The sequence below is a fragment of the Apteryx mantelli genome, chromosome 2 (assembly GCF_036417845.1).
Source record: "Apteryx mantelli isolate bAptMan1 chromosome 2, bAptMan1.hap1, whole genome shotgun sequence".
NCBI lineage: Eukaryota > Metazoa > Chordata > Aves > Apterygiformes > Apterygidae > Apteryx > Apteryx mantelli.
The window spans coordinates 147802756-147830715 of record NC_089979.1 but is presented as its reverse complement, the minus strand read 5'-3'; the positions used below and the strand labels follow the sequence as shown (position 1 = coordinate 147830715).

Genomic DNA, 27960 nt, shown 5'->3' with positions numbered 1-27960 from the left:
GGCTTCCTGGGCCTGGCGGGAGGTGGGGCGCGGGGCCGCAGCGAGCCTGTGGAGAGCTGCGGCCGCCCCCCCCCCCCCGGCCCCTTGTCCCGGGGCTTTTCGGAGCGGGGGAGAGGAAGCCCCAAATTCCGCTCCGCGACGCGGCGGGGAGGAGCCTCTTCCTCGTGTGGGAAAGGGCGGGGGAAGGGAAAGAACAGCAGTGCCTCGGGACGGCCCTGCCGCCCCTGTTAGGCGTGAGGGTGCGCTGCGTGAGGTCAGGAACAGCTGGCCCGACATCGTGCCCCTGGAACTGGCCCGCGAAACGCGTGAGGAGATGGTGAGCTGGAGTGATGCTGCCTCGAGGGCTCGTTTTCATAGATGGGTCAAGCTCAGGGCTTCCTTTTTAAAACCTGCCCTGTCCACAAAGTCCTGTGGCATGGTGTATGACACAGCTGGTCTGGGAAAATTACTTTTGGTTTTGAAGCGCTGCCTGCTAGTTCTATTTGAAGTCTAACTCTTGTATTGGAGGAGAGCATATACCAGTCTTCCTTGTCAGCCTGCCACTTGTGAATTTAAAAACTTTTATCATATCCCCTCTCAACTGCCTGTTTAGTCTTTCCTTAATTGTAAGCCATTCCCTATCTTTGTCATCACCTTTCTCCAAACTTTTCTAAGCTACATCTTTTTTGAGATACAAACAGCATACCTACAGTGCTCAAGTTGCAGGTTCTGTGGGTGTGCTCTCAACCTCCAGTTCTGTATTTTTAAATTAGTTTCCAGACTGCTTACAATGGTGTTATTCTTTTGACTGCTCGTTTTAACAGAGGAACATTTCATCGGTGTGTTGTTCCTTTTCCTGACCTAAGCACAGTGATACTGGGTTTCTTGTATTTGCTACTTGAATGCATGTTGAATCCACATACGTTGCAGTTGCTGTGACAGAGCAGCTCTTCAGCACTAACGTTTTGTACCAGGCCCTATGAACTAGTCAGGGTCAAGACTTAACTTTTCCTGTTACGTGTTCCTTGATCAAATATTTCATAAAGTGTTCATTAACTGTTCAGAAGCACAAGTGTGGCATCATGCTTGTGTGTGACATCTACCCAGACTACACAGGGATTACTGAAGTCTCCTATTAGTATTGCATTCCCGGCTTCTTGTTTTATTGCGGACATTGTAATATACTTGCCATCCTGTTCAGCAGGATGGTAGTTTCTAACACACTATACCTTTTATATTTAGGCATTCAAACCATGGAGAGTTTACATTACTTGTTGAGAAAGTTATCTTGTTGGTCTGTACTATGGGACTGACACTTCCCTTTTATAGCACATTTATGCATCTTCATTGCAGTTCATACAATCTGTCCTGTTTGTGCAGTCATTTTTGACCAAGATTTTTTGGTTTTGACCCCCTACCAGCACACATTACATGGTTTTATTCATTCACATTTTAAAAATGAGATAAAAACAAGCCCTGTTGCCAGCATGCTGTCAGATCAGTTGTTGGGTTTCTATGAAGAGGTAACTAATTGTGAGATCAGTGTTACTGTAAAATCCCTGTTTCGTGTCTTAAAAAAATACCTTCATAGTCTAAATAGCAGAGGTAATTCTAGGGCAAAATAATACGTGTTTCTGTAAGTTTTCAAATTCTGCTTAATTGCATTCAGGATTCCAAGTATCTTAAAAATTCATAAGTGTGTTTTTTTTAATGCTAGTTTATTATGCTTATGAAGAAAAAAAACTTTCCAAACATGAACCATATGTTCTTTTTTTGCCTGTAATGTAGGCATCCTAGAGCAAGAGCTCAGAGGCATGATATGTCACATTGTCTGAAAATGTTAAAACCAAACTTTGGTCATTTAGGTTGTAATATAAACTATTTTAGTACTATTAGATTTAGTAGAAATACCAAAGTAAATTCTTATTAGGCATTTTGCTAGATTCTAAAAAGAAGTTCATTAATTCCATTATAGCTTATTTCTTTCAAAGGCTGCTAAAGTTGTAAGTAAGGTACTGAACCTCCCACCCATAAACTGAAAATTGTCTGAACTTGAAAATTAAGTCTAAAAAAGATAACAGTCTTCTAGCATGAAACTTCAACTGAATCTGGAATATTGAAAAAGATATTTTTGAGATCTTCTGTGTGATGAAAGTCACAAGCAGCCTCTAATTCAAAGAGAATGTATGCACAATTTTCTGGTGCAAGTTCTTTAAGTATGTCTAATAAAATGAAAATGTAGTATTTTAGTATTCAAATTTCCTTCTTATGGATGGAGTAAAGCTCACTGACAGTGGGGATTTCTCACTTTCCTTCCATTTAAGTTAGTTTAAATAAGCTATTAAATTCTTAGGAATTCTCACTTCAGACTGAAGTGTGAGTGTTTCAGGAAGTGTATATAAATCTTCCAAAATACAGGCTATATAGGGGTGGGCAGATACAGTTTTGGGAAGATAGCTGCATTTTCTTGCCTACATAGAAAAATAAACAGAGAAAAATCGCAAGAAAATAAAAATTGTATCAGGGCTGAGCTACAGTAGGGACTTCGTAGCTGATTCATGGAGGAATCAAAGCAACATCTGGAAACTTCCTGTATCTTTTAACCATGTAATCTTTCACCAAACAGCTTGAAGCTTTCACAGTAAGGATCAGCAGAGCTTCTTTTGTATTAATTCTTCACTAGTTCTAGAAAACAGACTTATGAAAAAACTTATACTGGTTTGTTAATTTTTTAAGTCTGTGAGAAAAAATAACATTCCAGCCCACATGTCAACACTTACAGAATTGTGATCATTTAAACTATGGAGGAAACCTAAAAAGCTAAGCTTGAGAAAAATTAAATCTGACTGGGAAAAATTAGAAGATAATCTCTAGAAATGATTACAAAAATGTAATGTAATAAATGAAAGGACTTCAGAAGAGTCAGAGCTGATTAAATTTTGTGCGGAACCCTTGTGAGTGAATTCTAGGACTAAGCTACAAGTTTTCCTCCAGGACAACTAGAGGAACTTTAATGGGACAGGATTTAGAGGTGATGACACACCTTTCTCACATTTTAAACACTGATGCCTTGGAAGGTGTGGCTGGGAAGGGTATGACAGTAATGAAGCCAGTAATCTCATTCTGATATGTTTATGCTACACTGCAAATGCTAAATATGTTAATTAACCTATGCCGAAATGTAATTAGCAATAGTATTACAGTTACAGCTTGAGCAATATTTGGAATTTTTAGTATAGTAACATTGCATTCTCCAACCAGAAGAATCAGAAAGGCCAGTGCTGCTTAGTTTGTGGTATATCTTATGTTACATTTACAAAATTAGAGATTATGATAAATATTGCTAAGACAATATGTTGCTCATTTCAGTTCTTTACCAGCAGATTTTAAACACTAAAGAAGATGGCTTTCTTCCCCAAAATATCCTTTCAATGTGAAGTTGAAGAATATCTCAGCAAAGTGTTCAGAAATAGTGAGGTATGTGAAGAGTATTGCTGTTAACTGTCAGTGATCACATATTCACAAATCGCACACTGTTAATATTATTTAATATTATGACATTAATATTTCACAATAAATAATATGCATTTGACTATTCAGATTCAAAGTCCATATGGGACCCAGATTTTTTAAGATACTTATGTTTAAAATATGTATTCTGTAAGCCTGTTGGCTCAAAGTAATACAAAAATGTTTAAACTTAGCATAAATCTAAGGCTTCAGTTTTGGATCCCACTGAAAAAGGATCACACAGAGAATTAACCACGTATTAACCACATAATGTTAACAACAAATACCACCTTACTCCAGTGCAAGACCAAAAACATGGTAGACAATCTATGAATTCCTAATGTAAAAGCACAGCAAAATGAAGTTGTTCTATGTGAGGAAAAGAGTCACAAATTCATATTTCTAAATCTCATCTTCCAGGTCCTTAGGCCTATGTTTTGTACAGGACCTCAGAGCTCACGAATGGTTGACTTGGGTTCTTGCTGCAGCCTGTATAGAATGATCTTGCTAATACGACTAGTTTTTCTATGATTCCTTTTCAAGAAATTTATGAGGTTATCACTGGAGTTAGGCCTCTAAAGCATAGACATTCCGTGCTATTCTACATCACACAACCATATTCCTCCATTTCTATGTAATGCTTGTTTTATGCTTTTCTACTGTATGAAACTCCTTAATATTTATTTTAAAATCTCTTCTCTCCTTCTCAGCTTATAACTGCTTTAGGTACACAGGAGGCAGAGAGTAGATATCAATCTCTGTTAAGTCATCTGCCTCATCCACCAGCTTTCACAACTGTTAGAGTAAATACACACTTGGCCTCAGTGAAACACATGAAAAATTTACTGTTTGAAGAGATCCAGCAGGTTTGTGCCATTTCTTTGTTACAGCAAAAGTAACCAGATTTTTCATCTTTTGACTGATTGAGAGCTTTTCATTGCTAGATACTATTCCTTAATATATTTCCACTAGTATTAACATGATGCAGTCATATTGATTTCCTGACATTAAATGTTAAATGAAAATTCATCATCTAGCAGTAATCAGCCTCTAATATATCAAAGAAAGGCAACAACAGAAGGAAAAAGGCAACCAGCTCTTTTGCAAAGCTCTAAAAAGCTGAAATAAATCATAAGATATAAAATGCAAATAACTGAGTCAGCTAGGTCATTTGGCATGTAGTTTTTAATTCACAATTTAAAATATATCAATTGGAGCCATCAATATGCCTGTATTATTTTTCTTTGTATTATGGTGGCAGATAGAAGCCTTAGTTAAGATTGGGATACTACTGTAGTAAATATTGTACAGACTTCATAAGCCTAGAGAAGACAATAGAAATAGATAAAAACTGTAGTTCAATATAAAATGTTTAGTGTGTTTAGAATATATTTAGTAAAGATTAAAAGAGAATGGGTTTATATTTCATTGCACAAACTTAAGGAGATTGAGAGAATCTGTATATTCAAGGAACTGGAGCCAGAGTGGTGCCCTGCAGCTGCTGTAATTTGTGTGCATATTTTTAATCTTCAGATTTTTTTTTTATTTTTACTTATCTTAGTTAAACATGTCTTTATCTGATGATATGAAAGCCATAATGTTTAAGAGGTAGATTATTTTGAAACTATCCTAGATTTTCACTCTGAAAAGATCCTGTTCTTCTATAAGTAAATTATTAATGCTAGTGGGTGTGCAGAGAGCTATTGCATGACAGGAGCCAAGACATTTCTGTGATGCAGAGGCAGTTGACAGTATTCTGTTGGCTGGGATGGTAATGAGTTAGGCTAATTTTAACTTGATTGTGGAAATCTAGAAATGGATATTGCAGTATGATATTTTGCTTTAAAGGAAAATGCTTTGCTAAAAACTGAATGAAGACAGATTTTTGTAAACTTTTTGCATTTTTGTATAAATAAAACATTTTGCATTTATACATTATATTAGAAAAGGAAACTACATAGCAGTTTAATCCATTTTAACAACATTTTGCTTTTTTTTTTTATCTTTATTTATCATATGCAAACTAATTCCTTGTTTTCCATGTTTTGGGTTTATAGTTTAAAAGGCTCCAAAAAGGAGATATCTGCTTTGGAAAGTCCACAAACAGTTTTAAAATGGCAAGTTGTCATTTTTTTCAACTCTACACATGATAGCCCTCAGTATCCAATCAAAGCTAAGTTGAAAAAAGAAATAAAAAGTTTTACCAACTTAGCATATTAAGTAAAGCAGGCAATACATGAATACAGTTAGCCAGTGGTTTATAATTAATAACACCAAAATCATGGCACAGATAGACACTAGCTTCTCTGATGGTGTTAGTGTGAACTGATGATAACTTGACTCAACCTTCTTCCAGAAGAAAGGAAAAGCAAGTGGTAAGGATATGAGTGTTCAGGACTCTGTCCCACTCCCTGTAGTGAATTCTCTCAGTGAGCTCCTTTGGGGCCTTGGTATTTCATACGTTATTAAATATTTAGTATTTTATATCAGTATTTATAATACAGACTGTCTCCTGACACACCATTTTCCAACCTCTCTCAACTGTTGTCACTATAGTTTTTGTACCGTGTACAGCTATGAGTTATGGATGGAAAATATTTTTCAATATAATTAAGTACTTACATTAGCATTTGTTAATACTGTTTAATAATTATTTATTTTTTTAATTTAACAGCAATTTAAAGGACTATGTGTTCCAGTTCTTGAGCACCCAGAAATCCAGGACATCTTATTAATTCCTGTCATTGGACCCAGGTTTGAAATTTTCAGATTTTAAAATGCCACAACACATGATTTATTTACAGATTTAGTATTAAAACAGTTGTAAATAACTCACTATGAATAAAGTATAATTGTTTGTAAGACCTAATGGGCAGTCTGTATCCTACCCATATCAGATTTTTGGTCCTTAAAAGATGCAACAAAACATAGAATTCTTTCCTCATTTATGAGATAAACTTTTAATAGGGAAAATGTAACATAATTAGATCCTCTCTGGGAAGTCTGGAAGGTGGCAGACTGAAGAGCTAGATTTATTTGGGGGAAATAGAGCAACAGGGTGAGGTAGCTTAATGGAGTGTTTTCTTCCACTGGAATCGAGTCCGGAGCAAAACTTTAGGGAGACTGGCATCAGTGATGTGGAGGGGAATTTCGGAGTCAAGTTTACCCCTTACAAAATAACTAGTTGTTCTTCGTTCTTAAGCTATGTTTGGATATCCCTCAAGTTGCCTTTGTATCTGCCCCTTTGGAGTTTCTTCATTGCTTTATTGAATTCACTGATGGACATCTTATTTAAAGTATCTTGTTGAAGATTAACATATTCACATTCTGTTTCTACCGTGATTATATCAAGACTGACAAGTAGTGTGTAAATGCTCTACGCTGTAAAATAGCATTTACTGCTTCTTTTCTTCCCTCATTCACATTTAATCCTTTTTTTGAAGGATCTCTTTCTGAACATACTATTCTTTTTATATTTTAATAAGTGTACATTTAACTACCTTCTTCACAATTCCTACTCTTTTAGGAGGACATAGCAGTTGTTAAACATGAAAAAGTCACTTTACTATCATCTAGTCTGAAACGGGATAGATCTGCATCCCAATATAATTTATTTGTATTCCAGTATCAGGTTTAAAGTAGCGGCAAAGAGTTTCTGAATCTGTATTACTTCGAGGAGTGGTTTCCATTTTGGTTCTGTCCTTTGCTTCCTCTGGGACTAAAATGAATCTTTTAAATTTAATACATGTTAGTTAAATATTTCTCCAGTATATTGCCACAAAAACAGTATTTATGAACCAGAGAGTTTACTGGGAGAGAGGGGGGTTTAAATTTTTTTCAGTAGGGTTTTTTTTTTTTTTAACTGAACTGTATTTTATATTTTTAGGCGAGGTATAAAAAAACATGCATCTGAAGTCATTGTTGGAGCCCACTGTGGTTATGCAGTACTTCGAGGAGCACATGTATATGTCCCGGGAATCATATCTACCTCAAAATGTAAGAGTTCTCTGAATACACTCGGTTAGGTTTTAGAGGGAAAAAGTATCACCCATTGATGATAATTTCCAATAAATAGAGTGACATTTGTTTTTTTTTTTTTTTTTCCAGCTGAAATGAATCTTGTAGTATGTAGTAAATACATATTTTATCTGGCTTTTGTTTGAAATTTTTACCACTGTTGTGCAATACTAATAACAAATTATGTGTAATTATTTCTCATTAAAATATTTAAGGCTGTTTAAGTTCCTTTATTAATACATAATTCCTAGCTGAAGTATTAGTTCTCAAAGATTTAGTTTCTTCTTATTTTCATTTGAAAATATTTTAAGCAACATGTTTAAAGTGAAACCTGTTTTTTTTAGATTTTTTTTTCTTTAGGAGCAACTATGGTAGCTTTTAATATTCATCTTCAATAAAATAAACTTAGAGAAGTTTGTCACTTTCCACTCTTGCCAAAGGAAAGAGGGTGGTGCAGCAGACATGTCTACATGGTAGTTGGATGTATGTTGATTAACTGCCGCTATTTCAAGATGTATTATCTTTTCATGTGCTTACCAAGGCACTTGACTTTATGATCCTGTGAGAGTCTAAGTTCCAGATCTAGAAAAATGGATTTTCTTTTTTTTTGTCCTTTGGTAATTCATTTGATATTGTTTGTGTATGAGAGATCTAGAAAAAAAATTTATTTCTATTGATGAGAAAAATCTTCAATTTTAATGACTTAGGTTCTTAAGAAATGGAAATATGTATTTTTCTGTCTTTCAATGCCTGAGAGATAAGATTAAAAAAATCTCCTACATATAATCTGAGCGTGTTCAGCAGCCTATTGAAACAATGCTATTTATTTTGCCTTTAAAAGTCAAATTAACTTTATGTGAAACCAATATAATTTTGGATGATTCACCTCATTATTCTATTGTGCTGATATCTACTGATCATTATGGTTCTTACTATTAAACAGAGTCAGGAAAGCATTTTCCATCCACTTGACTTCATTCCTATTCAGGAAAAAAACCTTGAACAAGTGCTTAGTTTTAAGCTTATGCTTAAATCCAATTCACAGAACAGGAATGTTTTTCAGTCCAGGACTTTATAAGGAAATAAGTATATTGCTGTAGCAGCTGTTGAAACTGCTTATTTAGACAACCTCATAAATATTCAAGCCCCTCTTTGAGTTAACTGGTGATTTGTCATAATTGCTGTATGTAACTGTGCACGCAACATCAGATTCAAAGAAAAGAAGATCTTTTCACTAAAACTTCAGGAACACTTCAGAGAAATTGCAGATAGGAAAATAAAATAGGAGGGCATGCTACCCGCTTGAGACCAAATATAATATGGCCGTAAGTATAAATGGTCTAACTGGCGAAAAAAAAGAGTTAAGCAAGAGCAGGTATTTTATCACTGAACTAGCTACCCAAATGAGAATAAACTAATTATCAAGGGGCTTTGAGTTTAATTTAACTAATCAATATCTAAGCTTTAGGTTAGATTTAGGGAAATGCCGGTGTAGCTACCCAAATGAACAAAAAGCTTAAAAACTGTACATAGCACTAATGAATTTTGAGAAGACAATTGTTAGCGAGGAGTGAAATAACCTTTTGCTTTTGAATACTGCAAAAAATCGTTGACAAATATGCTGGATGGAAGAGTTGAATAGCCAAAGGTTTTAGTTATATGAAGATTAAGTAGATAATAACAGTAGGCTATCACATGTTTTGGGTCACATTTTATAAGAAGTTATCCAAAAATGAAATGTTTAGTAGCTACCTAACAAGTATTCCATTTAAGAATACCAGGGCATTTTTCCGTATTAGGAAGGCCCCTTGAAAATAGGAAAAAAAAGATTCCTAAACACAACTCTCAGAATTTTGGGGAAGCTGTACTATCATTTGTCTTACCTCTTGCATCTTCTGGATGCTCCAGCCAGTCAGCTACCTTAGAAATGTCACCTTGGAAAATGGTTTATTGCTGTCAGTGGAGGCCTTTATTTTCAAGTACATTTTTCAGCCAGGCTGTACATAGAACAAGCTTTCTTACTGTTCTGTAGAATCACCTAAACCAACCCTTTTTCCCATCTATTTTGGTTCCGGTTCAGAAGGATAGTTCAAGTCACTAGGACTACATGTTTCTAGAATTTGGTGTATGCTTATGTACATAACGGAATTGGAGGCTATTAATTGGAGAGGCAAACTCTTTTAGAGGATTATTCGGAACAGCAGTTGCGTTAGAGGTAGAAGGAGAGGCACATCTGAGAAATTGTCTCTACCGAGGAATATATGATCACTTGTATTAAAGTAACAGAGTTTAAGCAGCTTTTCGTCAGCTATGTTCTACCTAGCTATTGAAAGGTCATTAGGCAAATTTAGTATTACTATCTGAGTAGAGTAATTGCCTCTAAATGTGAACCACTGTGGTTTAATGTACTTGTGTGCCTGGAGCACACACACACAGAATGAAATCCCAAAGAGTGGTCTTAAAACTCATGGGTGACCACGTGGTGATGGAATAAACAAAGAGATTGGTCTAGCCTCTTACAAAACAAGAAAACAGAGTGTTTGATTAGTAACTGAGAGTCTTTCAATATCTAGCTAGTTCGTAACCATCATTCACCATGTACACTTTCAAACCTAAAACCAGTGAGTCTCTTGTGTAGATTACAGCAAGTCTAACTTTTGCTGTGATACAGGAGCTGGAGTAAGTAGTCTACTGAAAGTCCCAAATTATTTGGTCACTACTGTCTTGTCAAGTATAAGATTAATGTCAGAATTTCTCTTCTTCTTTGAACAGTTTTGAAAGCTGGAGATTTGGTCTCGGTGTATTCAGATATTGAAGGGAAGTGTAAAAGAGGAGCCAAAGAATTTGGAGGAATCAAAGTTTTCCTTGGAAATGGGATATCTGAACTGAGTCGCAGTGAAATCTTTGGTTCAAATGGCCCATTGAAGTAAGTCCATGGTAACTGGAATTTACACCTACAACTTTGGAAAGGGAAGGGAGAAGATGGCAAGGCATTTTGAAATGTTCTGTACCATATGAGAAACTACATGATGGCTTTGTCTAAGACCTGTATTGCACATAGGAATTTCCAGCATCTTTTGGGAAGTTTTAGCTTCTGGCAATCTAATAGGATTGTGCCTCCTGCTCTCTCCTGTAACTTCACAGCTAAGACAGTGGCAGTGTGATGGCTATGTGTTTGTATGTGTGGCTGCTTGTGCAAGGAAATCTTAATTATGATTAAAGTCCTACAGTAAGTATTAGCAGTTTCAACATTTAGTTGCAGAATGGGCTCCACATACCAGTTTGCGGAAAGATAGGAGTGGAAATAAATGGCTTCTCAAAAAAAAGCTTTAACTAACATCTGACTTTATTAACATAGGAAAAACAGAAGTGAAAAATGTACATTGGCAAAATTCCATTTTGGTAAATTGTTCTGTACTGCCTTCCTATTTGGATGGAACTGAAATGCAGCATTGCCCTTCTCCTTATCCCCTAAGAACATTTTTAGAGTTGAAGGAACAGCACATTAGGTCAGATACATTCAAAAAATATAACACCATTTGCCAGGTTAGTTAACTAATTCAAGGTTACTTGCTCTTCTATTTTGTTGCCAAAGCTTATGATTTGTTCCTTTTTCTCTCATCTAAAACACATATAGAAGCAGTGTATAAACAGCATTACATCAAATTAATGACTGAAAGTTTACATCATCAGAACAAACTAAAAAAGATTTAGTAAAAAAGATGACATTGTTAGAGGATTTCTGATGTATTATAGCTTGAATATAGTAGAGGTAAGAGTAGCATATTCCTATTAAGTTGATGACATAGAATGATAGTATGTAACACCAAATGTGGAGACCACAAGTTTGCTTTTTCATATCCATCCTTATCATACAACTCTGCAAAGCATATGCAAAAGGTTACTAATTCTTGTTATCTTCAGTAATTTGTAGTATATTTTTCAGGTTCGGTATTATTATTCTTTGTTGTCCATTTTCTTGTTATACAATTGCCTTACCCTAATAAAATGTATTACAGATTCCAATTAAATGAACTTCATTCCTATTTAAAATTTAGGTTGCTCCTAAATTTAAACCTTTGCTTTGCACGCAAATTAGTGTTCCTGTAAGGGTTTGAAATGGATGTTCTTTAGTTATTCAACAAAAATCTGAGACAGTCTAGAAAATTAGAGGAAGAACTAAGTAGGAAATTATACTCCAGTGCCCTATTACAAACATGACTAGCCAAAAGGAGTTATGGACCAAAATTAACATATTTAAATCACATTAAAACATATGTTTATGCATTGCTTTATATTATTGAGGCTTTGATTAGATATCAGCTTGTCATATGTACGAAACAGATTAATTTGCTGTATGCAAATTATATAGATAGTTCCAATTTATAATGTGGCATATTTTTCTTACAGGTTACCCAACATAGTGGTGTCATTTTAAAGAATATCACATTACAAAATTGTAAAAGTATTTGTTTTGTTTGTTTATGAGTGCTTTCATGCTTTCATTTTTGTAAGATTCTGTTTCAAGTTATTTATATATAAGCATAATGATTTAAATTGAATAATGTTAAAAATAATAAATCTGAGTAGTTGAAATAAATTGTTCCATGTTTTTCAGTGGGATGGGCATAAGAATGATAGAGCCTGTCTACCTTAGTCCTTCGTTTGACAATGTGCTCCCTAGCCATTTGTTTTTACAGGTATGTTTTTTACCAAAAAAGTCTGTGCTATTTGCAGAAGAATAAATATCCTCTTAAGTGCTCATTAGGACTCTATATACTCATTGTGTATTATTGCACCTAATTCACTACTTAAAAAAAATGAATCATTTAGAATGAACACAGTATCTACATGTAGCTGGTTTAATCATACTAACTCTGTATCTGTGACTTTAAAAGAGATATTCACTTAAAAGCTTATGAATTCTTTTTGTGCAGATATTCTGCATAGATTTTTCAGTTTCTGGAAACTGCATATAACATCTGAAATATGATCCTCCTTCAGTGTACATCCTTCTGTAGATATGGAATCTCCAGATATTAGGCAGGCTTTAAGTTGAAGGGAACATCCACATCTTTTATCCCTAATGGAAAAAATCCACTTGAAGAAACCAAATATGAAAAATCTTACAGTAGCAGAGTTATCACCACCTTGTACCGTAAAACTACGGTTTCCAAAGAATGACAAATTACTTTGGGATTTTTATTATGAGATCCAAGAACATTCTAGTCAGCTTTTCTTTTTGCAGCTTTATTATTTGTGGAACCTATGTTCTTTTCGCCCAGAACAAATCTGGTTAAAAACAATACTCAGACATGACAATTGGGTATCAGTGCTGTGCTGAAATGTAGGATGATGGAATTATGGAATTTACTAGTTTCTTAGATTAGGTAAGATTACTAATTTGGTTTGCCAAAATAAAGAAGTAAGGTGCACGCCTCAATTAGATTTTTAAGAGAGTACACCAACAATGGTACATATGTTTTTAATATAAGTATGAACATTCCCTGGGTTTAAAACAAAATCAAGCTATGCAGCACTTTTTTAAACATACAAAATAATGATTTGCATCTGTAAATTTAAATTTTAGCTCAAATAAACCCTTGTTCAGAGGTATACTCTTAAATTCTTACTAAGTTATCTCCTCGTTTTATTTGTGTCACTCAGATGAATAGATAAATCCTTTATTACAGTGCATTGTCGTATTCATAATTTCTTCTATCAGAGTCAATACAGCAAATGAGTTCTTTTCATGCATTTGTAATCAGTATTTTTAAATGAGAATCAATGCTGTCTTCTGGTGTGAGCAAAAAGTAGTTTATCAAGCAATATATTATCTGATGGCCTGCAATAAAGGAGAGCCTTTTTCTTCCCTGGTTCAGGTTATTAGAGTTCTTGCTTTCAAGGAATAGAATTTTTAGAGACAGATTATTTGAGAGACTGGTACACATGTGAGAATTTAACTTCCATACATCAAGGTCTTCATTTTATTGGTGGAATTTAGTTTTGGGTGCCCACCTTAAATACTCAGTTTAGAATTGCATAGTGGTTCAAAATTCCTTTGATTTCTGTTTGAAGTATAGGTTTTTGGTACATTTTTTAAATATCACAGAATAGTTGAGTTGGAAGGGACCTCTGGAGATCTAGTCCAACCTCCCTGTCAAAGCAGCGTCACCTCTCCCAGGTTGCTCAGGACCATTCCCAGTTGAATTTTGAATATCTCCAAGGATGGAGTCTCCACAACCTCTCTGGGCAACTTTTTCCAGTGTTCATTCACCTTCACAGTAAAAAAGTTTTTCCTTATGTTCAAGTGCAATTTCCTGTATCAAAATTTGTGCCTGTTGTCTCTTGTTCCGTCACTGGATATCACTGAGAAGAGTCTGGCTTTGTCTTCTTTACACCCTCCAATCAGGTATTTATACACATGGATAAGATCCACCTCACCCCGAGCCTTCTCTTTTCCAGATTGAACAGTCCCTGCTCTCTTAGGCTTTGCTAACATGACAGGTGCTCCAAGCACTTAATCATCTTAGTGGCCCTTCGCTGGACTTGCTCCAGTATGTTCATGTCTCTTTTGTACTGGGGAGCCCAGAACTGGACACAGCACTCCAGATGTGGTCTCACCAGCACTGCGTAGAGGGGAAGGATTACCTCCCTCAACTTGGTGGCAATACCTGTCCTAATGCAGCCCAGGATGCTGTTGGTCGTCTTTGCCACAAAGGCACATTGCTGGTACATATTCAACTTCTTGTGTATCAGGATGTACGAGACCTTCCCTGCAAAGCTGCTTGCCAGCCAGCCAGCCCCCAGCATGTTCTGGTGTATGGAGAGTTGTTCCTCCCCAGGTGCAGGACATGGCATTTCCCTTTGCTGGGCTTCATGAGATTCCTCTTTGCCCATTTCTCCATCCTTTTGATATCCTTCTGAATGGCAGCAGAACCACCTGGTGTATCAACCACTCCTTCCATATTTGTATGGTCTGTAAATTTACTGAGGGTGCACTCTGTCCCATCGTCCAGGTCATTAATGGAGACGTTAAACAGTATTGGCCCCAGTACCCACCCCTGGAGTACACCTGGCCTGGCCTCCAGCTGGACTTCATGCTGCTGATCTCAACCCTTTGAACCTAGCTCTTTTGACCGGAATTTGCTGTGTATGAGAAGAAGGCCTGCACCTAATAGTATTAGCACCCAATTATTGTTCATTTTTTGAATGCTGTGACATGGAACTTGAAAATGTGCTAACCAAAGGCAGCAAGTAGTAAAGAGAACATAAAACAGTTTTTATACCTTTCTGTTCGACCAAATTAGAAGAGAATCTTTCAGAGTATGTTTGTATTGTGTAAGATGTTAATACTGCAAACATTGCATATTATTTCTCTCCAGTGCATCTGTTCTGTTTATGCAGTTAATAGTGCAGTTCAGCTTCTCTGTACTTTAATTCATCTAGTTTAAACTCCTGCCTATTCATCTGATACACCAATATAGTCATACAGCAACTGATCGAATAAACAGGTCAACCTAAAATATGCATAATATACAGAGCTACTCTGTCTGTCGTGGTATCAACTTATTTAATTTTGATTCTTAGCGTTGTGTCCTCAGTCACAAACCCTTAAACTTCAGTCATAGATACTCATGTATGGCTTTAAATAAAGAGCCACTAGGGACTTAAAACATATAGTTTATTTTATATAAACACAATATTTCATCTTCTGATATGGAACTGGCAGCAATATCATAAGTATCTTCACTTTTGAATAAATTTTTTTTCAATGTTTTGTCATTACTTAATGTAGGACTTGATACAGGGTATAAGGCTTAAAGTCTTCCATTTTTGTTTTTATGGTAGAACTTGCCTTCTGTGGTTGTGAGCCATGTTTTAAACCCTCAGCCAGGAGAGAGAATTTTGGATGTGTGTGCTGCACCTGGAGGAAAAACAACCCATCTTGCAGCGTTAATGAATGACCAGGTAAGAGAAGTCACTGAGCATTTTATGTGTCAGCAAAGAAAGTCTGACCACTGATCGTTTGCACAATTCATTTCACTTATCTATCAGAATCCACAGATAACAGCAAACCATTAATATTTGAACATTCTACTTACCAATTTATTTTGCAGCACATCAGAGTTACTGAAATGGGCATGAATGTTTTTATCAAATAGTCACCATTACATTTAACACCTTAATTGCCATAAATTGACCTGCTGAAACATGTTTGATTCCTCCTTTTAAATGATATTGATTTGTTTCTAATGGAAGAACGTTTGTAACATGCAGGGCAAAGTTACTGAGGAATATGCTGGATTCACAAAATTGAGGATATATGGAAATCATGGGTTACTAAAGAGTGCCAAAAAAATACACAACTCTTTACAGAAACATGCCAAAAAGCTCCTAATCCAAGGAATTTACAGTCTAAGATCACATCTATACTGCACAATTCATAGTTTTTACTGAGAATTTCTAGTGTAAATTTATCATTCTAAGGTAGAAGGTCAAAAATAAAATATTTTGCTTTCTAAGGTAGAAAGCAAAAATACTTAATGAGAAAGAAATGATGTGAAAAGAAGCAAAAAATTAGTATTCAAAGAAAGATGAAGGCAAACAGTACACAAGCCAAAAAGAATGTGGAGAGAGGAATAAAGATTTGCATATATCAGATTGGTTTATGCAAAGTGAAAGATAGACGTGTGGGTTACTTTTTTTTAGCAAAGGGAAAAAAATGTTTCCTCTAAAAAGTTTGTAACTAGTTTAGTTGCTGTTCTGGTTGGAATGGGGGTTTTACACGATGACAGATGATTTAGAAATCTCGCAGTTGCATTATACAGTACTTCAGCAGGTATCTGTGCATTAATGGGAAGATTTAGCAGTGGTTAATGATGGGTATGCACTTAGAGAAGACATGTAGTTAGTTGTGTGTGGCAGTTTGCTTGACATAATCATTCCTAGTGCTTACTGAAGTGTTCGTTCCCTCAGTATGGAAAATTGGCAAACGTGTTAGACATTCATTAGTCATTTATTAGATAGAGTTGCAGAGCTTCCAGTAAAGAATTTCAGTGTGGTAAATAAAAAATAAAGTCTGTAAAAGCATATACTCTGTCATGGATTTATTTCCATTTACACTTTCTGCATGTATGTACATTTTGTATAAATTTGCATAATTTTTTTTCTCTCAGTCATTTTAGATGTTTTGATTGTGCTTAGCTCCAGCTGCAGTAGCAAAGATTCAGAATACAGATGTTGAAATTTATCTAAATTGACTTTCCGTTTCTGAATAAATATCATAGTTTTAATTTAGATATGGCAAAAATATCTGCTTGTTTAGTTAATTTGCACTGCTCTTTGGTTAAGTTCCATTCACAGATATTCCTTACTAAATTTCAATACACAGCATAATAAATCATTTACATTTCAGAAACATTTGAGTAAATCTTATATTTTTATAATTTAATTGTAAAAAATAATACATTCTATTTTTAGATCAGATAATGGAAATGTAAAATAACTCCTTATTTTCTGTGCAAGTGCTTTAAAATATGAATTAGGGATAGTTACAACTCAAGAATTTATTATTGTTAATCAGATGTTTAGTGAATGTGTAGACTGTCAAGAGCCCAGTTCAAAACCACCATTTTTCCCAGATGTCTTTCTGGCAATAGCCAGAATGGGCCAGCTGGGGAAGAACTTCTGCCTTTCAGCTCCTTCTCTTTTCTGAGAGTCTCTTCAGGAGAAGGATTTCTCTTTGCGTATCCTCAGGTCAGCACACGTGCAGTAAATGGACTGTTTAAGGATAGACCCAGCCTGCAGGCATGAGGAGTTGTTACCGTGCATGTGGGTTGAATTGTGATGGGGGAGGAGCAGTGGCACGTGGCCATCGAGTGCCCCTGTAAGAGGTGATTTGATGCACAGCGGCTGAAGGCTGGCCACAACTGGCACAACATAAATCCTTTTTTTTTTTCTTAGTCCCAGACCTACATATTGGCTAACATGATTACTATAGTCAACTAGCCTATTTTTATTGACTGTCCTTTTTTTTACACAGTCTATCTCTGTCATATGATCCTTCCATAAGCCTCTTAGAGGGCCATCACCACATAGCAGAAAGTTGTCATTGTGTTTTCTCAACAGGTTCTAATTGCTGTAGCAAGTCTTTTTTTAAAGATTTTTGGTCTTTGGGTTTTTCTTCAAAGGTAGTATTACTGTTTTGGATTTTATGGTTGCTACTGAAAATGTGTTCTTTCCTTTGTGTTTTTAAATTTCATCTAGCAGGTAGTGCTGTGTGTCTGGGAGGAAAAAAGAAATCTTATTCTTAAATAAAAGGAATGATGTGTAGTTGCAATCCCTTCCCTATGTCTAAATTTATTCTAGAATGTACCTTCTTTCCCAACAGAACTTGAGTGACAACTACCCTAAGTGTTTTGAATCTGAGCAAGCTAGAGATCTGGCTGTGGGCCTCATTTCCCTGCAGTGTATGTGATCACATCCTCTGTTTGTCTCTTACTATGTCCATGCAAATTTAAAACCTGTTGGCTATTTCTACCACATATTTGAGACTTCTAACCTCTTTTAAATGATTAAATTTTTATGAGTTTCATAGAAACCAGTTCTTGAAGAATAGAAAAACCTAGCTTAACCTCACTTAACCTAACCAGTAAAAAGCAAAATAATAAAAAAAAAAGTTCCCCTTGGCAGTGATCTGGCCAAGGAGGCGCCAGTCAGAATGCACAGAGCTCCAGACTAATATCTACCCTTATGGGAGGAACACAGAAGACAAGTGAGAACAAGGACAACTGTGGTGTGGGTTTACGGATGATAAAATTCGGTAGGGAAAACTAAGCTTCATTCATTACACTGCTCATAGAAAAAAAAAAATCAGGAACTGTACATCCAGTTAATCCCTATGCTTTTGATATAAACCTTGTATTCTCCAGGGCGAAGTAATAGCCATGGACAAGATAGCCAACAAAGTGAAAAAAATTAAGCAGAATGCTGAATTGCTCCAGTTGAATTGCATTAAGGCCTTTTGCTATGATGGAACAAAGGCACTTTCAATTGAGAAGAGAGAGGATGAACAAGGTAAAGTAAACACCTTGGGTAACAGCTTTTAGAAGAAAATGGTAATCATATTTGTGCTAGTGTTATTACACCTGCCACAATATCCACAGGTCCTTGAAATCTTGGCAGAAACCTAGGTTACTTTGGCATGATGGATGCCCTTTTATTTTCTGCTCTTCAGAGATTATTACTCCATGATGCAAATACAGAACTCAAACTATCTGTCCTTATCACAGCCTAATGGGCTCAAAAAGAAATGCATTCCCTTTTTAGATAATATCAAAGCCTGACAAGGTGTTAACCTTCTCTCATGATAGCATTCAACCCCATACTCTGAATTGTCTAGCTCACTCTGAGAAAGAAGTGACTTTGGCACAATTGCTTGTCTTCTCTGCCTCGGAATCCTCATCTGTAAAATGGGGTTATTAATACCTAACTCCCAAGAGTGCTGCAAGGCTTAGTTTATTAATGTTTTTTCAGCTTTTTGGGGCATACAGATGGAAAGTGCTATAGAAGCACAGTGTATTATTTTAAGTTCATTTAATTTTAAGTTCAGTTCTTTTCTGAAATGCTGTATTTATGATACTGCTTCTGTTCCCATGATGGAATTATTTAAATGGTATCTGCTGTCTTGATTATTTTTAGTTTGTTGTGCAAAGTATGCTGTTCTTTCTCACTCTATTTTAGCTCAGTTACTGGTTAACCTAAGTAGAGATCAGCTTGCATAATTCACCTGCCTTCTTCCTAAGCCTTACAGTTAGAATGCTTTGCAGGGATAAAGGTATTTTCTTAGTAGTCTTTCTGTGAACATAAAATATTGTAGTGGGTACTTAGCACTTACATAGCTGAACAAGAGCTAGCTATAATGCTAAGAGATCATGAAAGCTTTTCTATACGTCGCTGCAATTAAGAGATATGACATATTTTAAATGTTTTAGTAATGAATCAGAGGTAGATATATCAGTAGTGCCAAAATAGACTCATTTTGCAGTGCTGGAACAAGCTAGGTAGCAGTAGTATGAAGTCACCCACTTGTTTTCACTTGTGACCTAACTTGAATATTTGAGAAGCAGAAGGAGCAAAGGAGGCAAAGCATATATATGGCTCTCTTCCTCATTGGTTACTCACAGATACACATATGGACCCACTTTTGTCTTGGGGAGCCTGAACTGAAGAGTCACGCTAGCACTAGGACTATAAAAACTTTCAGACTGTTGAGCCAGTGGGATTCAGATGAAAGCACAGGCTCTTCATACAGAAGTTACATATTCCATTATCTATCCAGGTAATATTCAGAAATAGTTCTCCTTCTTTCACAACTCATTTACTCAGTTGTTTGGTTATAGAGCCAGCATGTGTCACATATTAGAACATATATTTCACTTCATTATAAAGTGCCTCGTTTTCTACAGATGCAGAGGCGTCACAAGAACTAGCTATTATTATATAGGCAGTCCAATTACTATACAGGCAGTCCAAATATTACTATATAAGTCAGTCTTAATGATTAACTACAGGCTTCTCTCAGTTAAGATTTATGCACTTTTGGGTTCAGTTACAAGCTGATTCTGGCTCATTACAGCCTGTATGTATAGCTCTGTACCCAGTACTTGTAATCAATCATATTTTAATATTTTTGTTTGTTTTTACATTTTACTTCCAGGATATTAAATTAAGGTTGAAAAATGTTACAGCCAGAGTGATCATAAATTGTTTGAGCTTACAGAACTGTAAAACTCTTTTTCTGTGAGATGAAATCTATCACCAGCAGTGCTAAGACTTGTCTGTAGCTGAGAGCACTTTTGCAGACAATATCTATAGAGCATAAATGTTTTATGACAAGCAGGCTTCTCGTTATCTGTTGTGAAGTCTCAAGAAAAGAAACAGCCACATATTTATCCTGCAGCTTTTACATTATTAACTGTTTTTTGCAGAAGGTCCTCCTTTTTTACCAGAGTCATTTGATCGAATTCTTCTTGATGCTCCATGTAGTGGGATGGGGCAAAGACCAAACATGGCTTATTCTTGGACTCTAAAGGAAGTGACATCTTATCAACCACTGCAACGCAAACTTTTCACTGTGGTATGTATTAATAATTGAGTAGCTAAGTTAAGTTGCAGACAAAAGGTTTTGCAGTGTAAAACTTACCTCACCTCCACCCCCAAATGGTACCTCATTTTCCTTACCTTTTCAGCAGTTAAATGCTGGGGTATTATTGCCCAGCATTGCAAATTGCAAAGTTCTCTTTTTTTTTTGTGGTCAAATAGAGCACCAGAAAAGTGTTCTTTGAAACACTTTCATAAAACTGTTTGCTGTTCTGCAGCCTCTTCCCTTCTGAATACAAGTTTCATGTCATTTCTTTGCCTTTCGTCATTTGCTGTAGTAGGAAACCATCAAGTAGTAACTTGTTTCTTTTTCATCACAAGATACCTTTGCTAAGCTTTTCCTCTTACTAGTTTCCCCAGTAAAGTTTCTTCTATCACAAAGCCCTCAGCAGTTTTTAGCTTATCCCTGAACTTATTTGGAAAATATTGGAGCTTAAATATCTTGCCTAATGTCCCAACAGGTCTTGTGCTATCACTGTCCTCAGGGAACAATAGTTCCCAGAACACATACTATTTGTTGCACCGATAGATCCTAGGATGCAGTCTGCCCCTATGAAGCTAGTGTATCTGCTGATAAGTTTTAAACATTTAAATCTACCTAGTTTTTCATTCCTGTTCTCCATATGACAAAAGATTTCCAAGTCAGTGCAGTTTTCTTTAATATATCCTTAAATTTGGGAGTTTGTGTTCTAGGAACTAAACCCAGCCACATCTAAGACTTTGGTTTTGGATAGCTACAGAGATAGAGGAATCCCTTGAAAACCAAATCTCATTGTGTTCTTTCAAGATGTTACTTCTTTTAGAATTTATTTATTTCCCTGTATTGCATCTGTTCTTGCTTAGAACAAGTTAGAGAACATGAGTCATTTGTTCAGCTTTGTTCTCTGTCATTCATAGCTGTTGAAGTCAAAGAGAAGGAGGAAAGTTTAAATCATTTAGGACCACTTAGATATTTATAAAACAAGAATGTGTTATCTCATCGTTCATAAAACTTGTCCTTTAAGTGAAGAAGATAGTGTTAAGATTCAGTTAGTCTTTCAGCCCCACCATTACCTGCTGCTAGGTGAAGTCAATTCGGTGGAGCGTGGGATAGATATATGTAAACCATAGTAAAGAAGAAAATTTACATTTTTTCCATTCTTTCAATTCCATGAGCTCCAGTTTATAATACTCTGAAGCGTCCAAGTCACAGGGCAGGTTAAAGTCTTTTCACTGCAGCAACATGGACTCCTGCAACTTCACTACAGGTAGCTCCCCTGCAGTGGTGCTGTAAGGTACTATGGAACATGTGATGGAGTACAAAGCCAAGAGAACATACAACAACTGTGACATGCTATTAGGAGTCTGCTTGGGCTGATGCTAAAGGATAGGATTTCATGAAACTTGTCTAAATCCAAATTACATGTATTCAAAGTGAACCAGGGCTTGAAAAACAGCATAGATACACCTTCCGTGCCAAATCTGTGGAAACAGTTGACATGTAGTGTCACTGAAGAAAGTATTGTGTGTCCATGGTTCACAGTTGGTGATGAAAACAGAACTAATCTGCCTGAGATATGCAGAGCTGTACAAATAACATATGAGTGTATCATCTCAATGGCATTTAATAAGCTGCATGAGATATAATGATGATTTGGAAAGAAAAGCCTTTCTAATCCATAGGATTCTTTACCATATTCCCTGAAAAGAATCAGTATCCTAATGCCTATTTTAGACAGACAGATTTGAGTTTAAATAAGTGTTATGTTTACTTGTTATAGCATATTGTTTCTACATAATAAGTAACTTGTATTCAAAGCCATTTTGCACTTAAATATAAGCTGAACTATAATTTCTTCCTCCCCATAGGCAGTGAAATTGCTGAAGCCAGGAGGTGTTTTAGTATATAGTACATGTACGATTACACTTTCTGAAAATGAGGAGCAAGTTGCTTGGGCCCTGGAAACTTTTCCATGCCTCCAGCTTCAGCCACAGGTAATAATATTTTCAGGGTACTTCACACAATCCAGTGATCTTGTTTTGGCACTGTAAAATTAAGCACTGTATTTACTATTAACCCATCTCTTTTTCACTACAGACAATTTTAGCTGCTATAGTCAGAAATAACACAAGGGTTTCTGAGGCTTTTTAAACCTATTTTCATAGCTAATTGAGCTTCATTTGGCAAACATTAAGCAGTTTCACAGACTGAATCCCACTGTGTACTGTGGTGATTTTGATTTTTACAACAGTCATTTAAAACACAACAGGGATAAAAGATAGTTCAGATGGGCTAAAATTTCTCTTGTAGCTCTTTGCTTGTAATGCATATATTTTATTCTCTTACTTTACACATTCACAGGAGAGGTGAAAAACTTTATTAAAGCTACTGAAATGGTGAAGAGTTGCATAAAGATGAGAGAAAAACACAAAGAACTTGGTGTTTTGAGGATGAGAATTTTATATATATGGGAGTCATTTAGAGGAATGAGGGAATAAATTTATTTCAGGCCTAGTGTCCAAGACTGTACCTTGTCTTTTGTGAAGCCAGTGTTTACCGTTAACCTGTCTGGGAGGAAGTAACATATACGGGTTATGGAGAGGTACTAAAATTGTTTTATCTATACTGCATACATTTTAGAAATACCTGTTACCTCTTGTAGTACCATGAGAGAATTTATCGTCAGCCCATATGTGGATCTCTTCCCCTTTGTTGATGTGATCAGTTGAGTTGGTTAGTTGTTAATCATGGTGGCTTTGAGAAAAAGTCTAAATTTGCTATATATTTAACTAATACATTCTGTAATGATTTGTATCTGTCTTCAAGAAGTAAATGGTATGTGCACCTTTAAAAAAAATTACAAAAATACAAGGGGTGTACAATATGAAAGCTGCTAAAGATGTAACAGAACTGAAGCTTTTCTTAAATGATTTGTGTCAGAGGTCTTTCACCTCCTGATTCAAATTCAGACTTCCCACCATCCATTTATGAGGAATTTTCAAGTTCTGTTTCAGATGAGATTATACATTTTGCCTAATAGTAGAAAAAAATTGTCCTTGATAGAATGACAAAGCAAAACACAGGCCCTATTAACTCAAATGCAAGATTAATTCCAACTTCAATAGGCTTGATCTCTCACCAGTGATATCAGCATTGAATAAAGCACTAGTTTTCCCACAGAAATGCCATCTGTATAAAAATTAATCTCTTTTTTTATACTTTAAATTAGATGACACTGAACTGTATACCCAAAGATAGTTTAGGGTATCTTACAACCAGTTATGCAGTAGTACAAAGTAAGGCAATCTTCCTGTGAAGAGGAAACTGGAATCTAGGGTCAGCTTACCTCATGCTCCCCTTACGTATTTCCTGTGTTCTTTAGTCTCTCCTAGTGGACACCTGCTTTATTCCCAGTCCGATAGCTCTCATGTGGGCTCCAGGACCTGGAAGCATTTTGGGAATGACAACACAGGAGGTGGAAGCATGGGCATTGATCTCTCAAAGGTGGAGGTTACTGCATGGCAGCCAATTCCTGGTTTGTGCAGACTTGCTTCCTTTTAGAGATTTACACACAGGAGATACTGTGTATCAGCTTAAATGCAGTAATTTAACTGGAGGGAAAAAGGAGGAGGTAGAGAAAAAAGTTGTTCTTCCTTTGACTGAGCAAGTCACTTGACCCTGTGTAATAGTGTCTGTTTTCCCAAGTCTTTTACTTTCTCCTTCTCCTATTATATTACCTCAAGTTGCTATCCCTGTCTTCCTTTACAAATTTTTTTTCTCCACTTGCAATAGACACTTTTTTTTCTCTCTTACCTGGAAAGCCCTAAAATCCCACTGAGGGAGAAGAAGAGAAGCAGCAGGCTGCAGGTTCTCGGCAGCCCTGCTTTACATGGCATGGTATGTTGTTAAGCAGCTACCTGCTCACGTGCTGCCTGGCTGAGCTCATGTGCTAGCAGAGTGTGGTGGCTCAAAGAACGCTCTGCTGCAAGCTGCATTAGAGACTACACTAGACAAGATTTAAAAGGGAGATTTATTTTTGAATAAGTCTTCTTTTTATCTTCTTCCAAAGTGATGCCTCTTTATGCAGTCAGTTACTGTGGATTAGGGCTTTAAATCTCTCCAGTTGAAGTTGTAAAATCGAGGAATCCAGGTATCTCAGCTACTACTGAGTATATTATTTCCTGGCTAAGGAATGACTGTTTTTGACTTAATATCTAGTTATTAGTTAGTACACAGATTTAAAAGTGAAAACCTAAAAGCCTTAGAACTTCTTATTCTCTGGTGGTAACAGTCTTTCTTTTGAGCGAGGAGATGTTTTTGATCTGTGTGTACCCATGCCCAGTAGGTGCTCTAATTACTAAACTCCCAGGCTAAAAAGGGATCAGCTGTACCACCTCCTTCTCAAGGGGTTTGGGGCCTGGAATATGTGCTCATCATATATGCACCTGCCATTAAGGCAAGAAAAGAAGGACCACATTACTTTTGAATTTCCCCATGCTGTGAATGATATAAACTTAGCTTGTCCATGCTGTTAACATTTAGGAAAACAGGATCTTTACGGATGAAATAATTTGCTTTTCTTTTTACTTAAAAAGGAACCTCATATTGGAGGAGAAGGCATGAGGGGAGCTGGGCTGTCACTTGTTCAGTTGAAGCTGCTGCAGAGATTTGATCCATCTGCTGTGACTTTGCAGGGAATGGACATTAATTCTTTGCAAGATTCCAGGGAAGATGATTTGATTTCACTGGCAAATAAGGACTGTATAGGATTTTTTATTGCAAAATTTATTAAATTGAATAGTAAATAAGCATTTAGCAATACAACCTGAAAAAAATACCTTTGTGAGTCTAAGAACAGTTCAAATGTTAACTATATTTCTTACTGCTGCAACGTTGCCAAGCCAACAGACTGACGACAAGGTTGCTATGGTAGCAATAAAATCTGCCAGCTGTTCTGCTGGGAAAAAGCCACAGGTTGCAGAAAGAAAGTCACAGCTGGGGGAGGGGTAGTATCATTTTTAAGTCTCCACTTGCGTTTGTATTTACAGCAGGTCAGTGCATGAAAGACAAGTATGTTCAGTCATCCCGTTGTCCGTTTTATCTTTTACCATGTGAGTAGCTCATATAGCACCACAAACACAGGAACAGGGCTTCATGGTGGTAGGGTGGGAGTTAAGCTATCTATCTTTTGAAATGCAGTCATAAATAAAATACACTGGAACTGTTATTGCAAATTCTGGAAAAGGTGGTTTCTGTGGAGGTTTACGAAAATGCTTCATTAAGTAGTGCTAAGTGAAACACTCTAATATTTCACAAAGAACTGTTTTATAAATTGATACTTAGAACCTCATTTCTCTTTTATTTTAATACAAGCAAGATTCTCTGTACACATAGTATATACACAAAATACGATTAGGCTTTGTAGCATGTCTTTTATAGCAGCATGAATATATTAAACCATCTCACTCTGGGAATGTAAATAAATATTGTTTCAACATCAAACTTCCCATGCACAAACTATTGGTTCTGAAATAGACTATTGGACTGGCTGACAAATGACAGTTTTAAAATCAAACATTTGCAATAGAAGGGGCAACAGTTGTGATTAATATATCAAGAAACAGAAAACAATGCATAATACCATCTGAAATGTTGCAGATTTACCTTTCAAACAACTTAGAATATTAAGTCTTTACTGGTTAGAAAGTATCACCTGCTAAAATCATGAGAAAACTGAGACTGGGGAAGCATATTAATGAGAATTGACTTAAAGCACTGCTCAAATGTTTAATAATCTAAATTGCATAAATTTGTTAGATATATTTGAAATTTCTGCTTCAGTTCCAGAGATGTTCTCATTTTGAACAGTATTCTCCTCACTGGAACTGGCAATAGCACTAAAATTGGGGAGAAAAAGGTAAGTACAATTCAAAAACCTAAATTGACTTTTTTTGCCACTGATCAAATTCTGGTTTTTAAAAGCATTATCTGAAAAACATCTTACTTTTGGCCTAGAATTATTTGGTTTCATTTAACAGTGATATTAATTTTATAATTCACTTTTACTAAACTGTTTCCTGTCATTGCATTTGTTTGTAATCAGAACAATATATACAATTCTATATCTCGGTAGTCTGTTTATTTACTTGTATGTGCTATAAATGTTTTGAAACAGAGTATCTTCTACCATTCTTAAATAAAACAGATGCCACTACTCTGTTTTACCAAAGGTGACTGTACTACATGTATGATCTTCTTCATCCTCTGAAAGGCCTGTCCTAGCAAGACAGGACGATGGAATCCTTGTCTACTTCTTACCTACTTTTGTTGGTCCCTCCTTGCAGTTAACCATGGTGTACCAGAAGAATTAAAATTCATCTTTTTTTGCATCAGTAGTAGGCGAAACATCGTATTTAGAATCATAATAGCTCATATTTTAAATTATAGTCTTTTTAGCCTAAATATGGCTAAAATAATTACTTGGTAACAAAATGTATTCGTTTTCTATTGTATGTACATGTTGAAATCTGTAACTCAGTGCTGGTAAAAGACCATTTTCTTTTTGCAGAATATGTAAATTCAGTAAACTTTAATTGGCATGTATAGTCAATATATTGAAATTTGCGTACACATATAAAGTGAGGAACTTTTGCCTTTGTGTTCAGTAGCAGGAGCTATGTAATACTGAATTTGAAAAATTTAAAAATGCTGACTTTTTAGTGGAGGATTTGTTGAGACTTTCCCAGATTTATTCAGTTCTGAATCAAAAACAGGCTTTTCAAGAAATTGATCTCACTTGATTTTATAAAAGTTTCTCAGGAAAAAAAAAATCTTTTTATGATTGACTTGTTGACTTGTATGTGATTCCAGTGTAATTGCAGACCACACTTAACCTGAAGAAGCATTACTGATATCTGAACTTGCACTACTAGAGTTATTTCTGCAAAAGTCACTGCTGGACTTAAAAGAATATTCAGCATATTAAAGGGATAAACCTCAGCTGTTTCCCCAGGCCCTCTCTTTGTGGACAATGGAGAGAGATTGAGGGAGGGAAGAGGCGGGGGGGGGAGAGACAGGGAGAGACAGGGAGAGACAGACAGAGAAAAAAAGAGAGAGAAAAGAGATTTCTCCATCAGGCAGTTCAGAGCAGAAACTTAATTAAGACGTGAATTACCCTTTGAAAGAGCCAGCCTCCTTCCTTTGACTACAGAAGGAGACGGGTTGGCTAAGTTGGATGTCTAAAGTTGGAAGGATGCCCTCCTTTATTTATTGTTTTTCTTTTCTTTTCCTCTTTTCCAATCTTACTGTGA

The 27960-nt window shown here is 36.0% G+C and overlaps 1 protein-coding gene across 5 annotated transcripts; it reads left to right on the top strand.

The window, feature by feature from the left end:
- The first annotated feature begins 5 nt into the window (after positions 1 to 5).
- Positions 6 to 27302, top strand: NSUN6 (NOP2/Sun RNA methyltransferase 6). Of its 5 annotated transcripts, none has more exons than XM_067291769.1 (13): positions 6 to 316; positions 3349 to 3456; positions 4200 to 4355; positions 5547 to 5606; positions 6164 to 6243; positions 7376 to 7485; positions 10279 to 10432; positions 12125 to 12206; positions 15358 to 15477; positions 18441 to 18585; positions 20499 to 20647; positions 22519 to 22644; positions 25246 to 27302. In XM_067291769.1, exons 2-13 carry the CDS (start codon positions 3382 to 3384, stop codon positions 25456 to 25458), a joined length of 1470 nt encoding a protein of 489 aa, XP_067147870.1. In that variant the 5' UTR covers positions 6 to 316; positions 3349 to 3381; the 3' UTR covers positions 25459 to 27302. The 5 variants fall into 5 exon arrangements, with proteins under 5 accessions (XP_067147870.1, XP_067147872.1, XP_067147868.1 ...); XM_067291771.1 differs by lacking the exon at positions 25246 to 27302 and adding an exon at positions 23012 to 23129 and having other exon boundaries at positions 3363 to 3456; XM_067291767.1 differs by having other exon boundaries at positions 7 to 316; positions 3363 to 3456.
- The last annotated feature ends 658 nt before the right edge of the window (positions 27303 to 27960 follow it).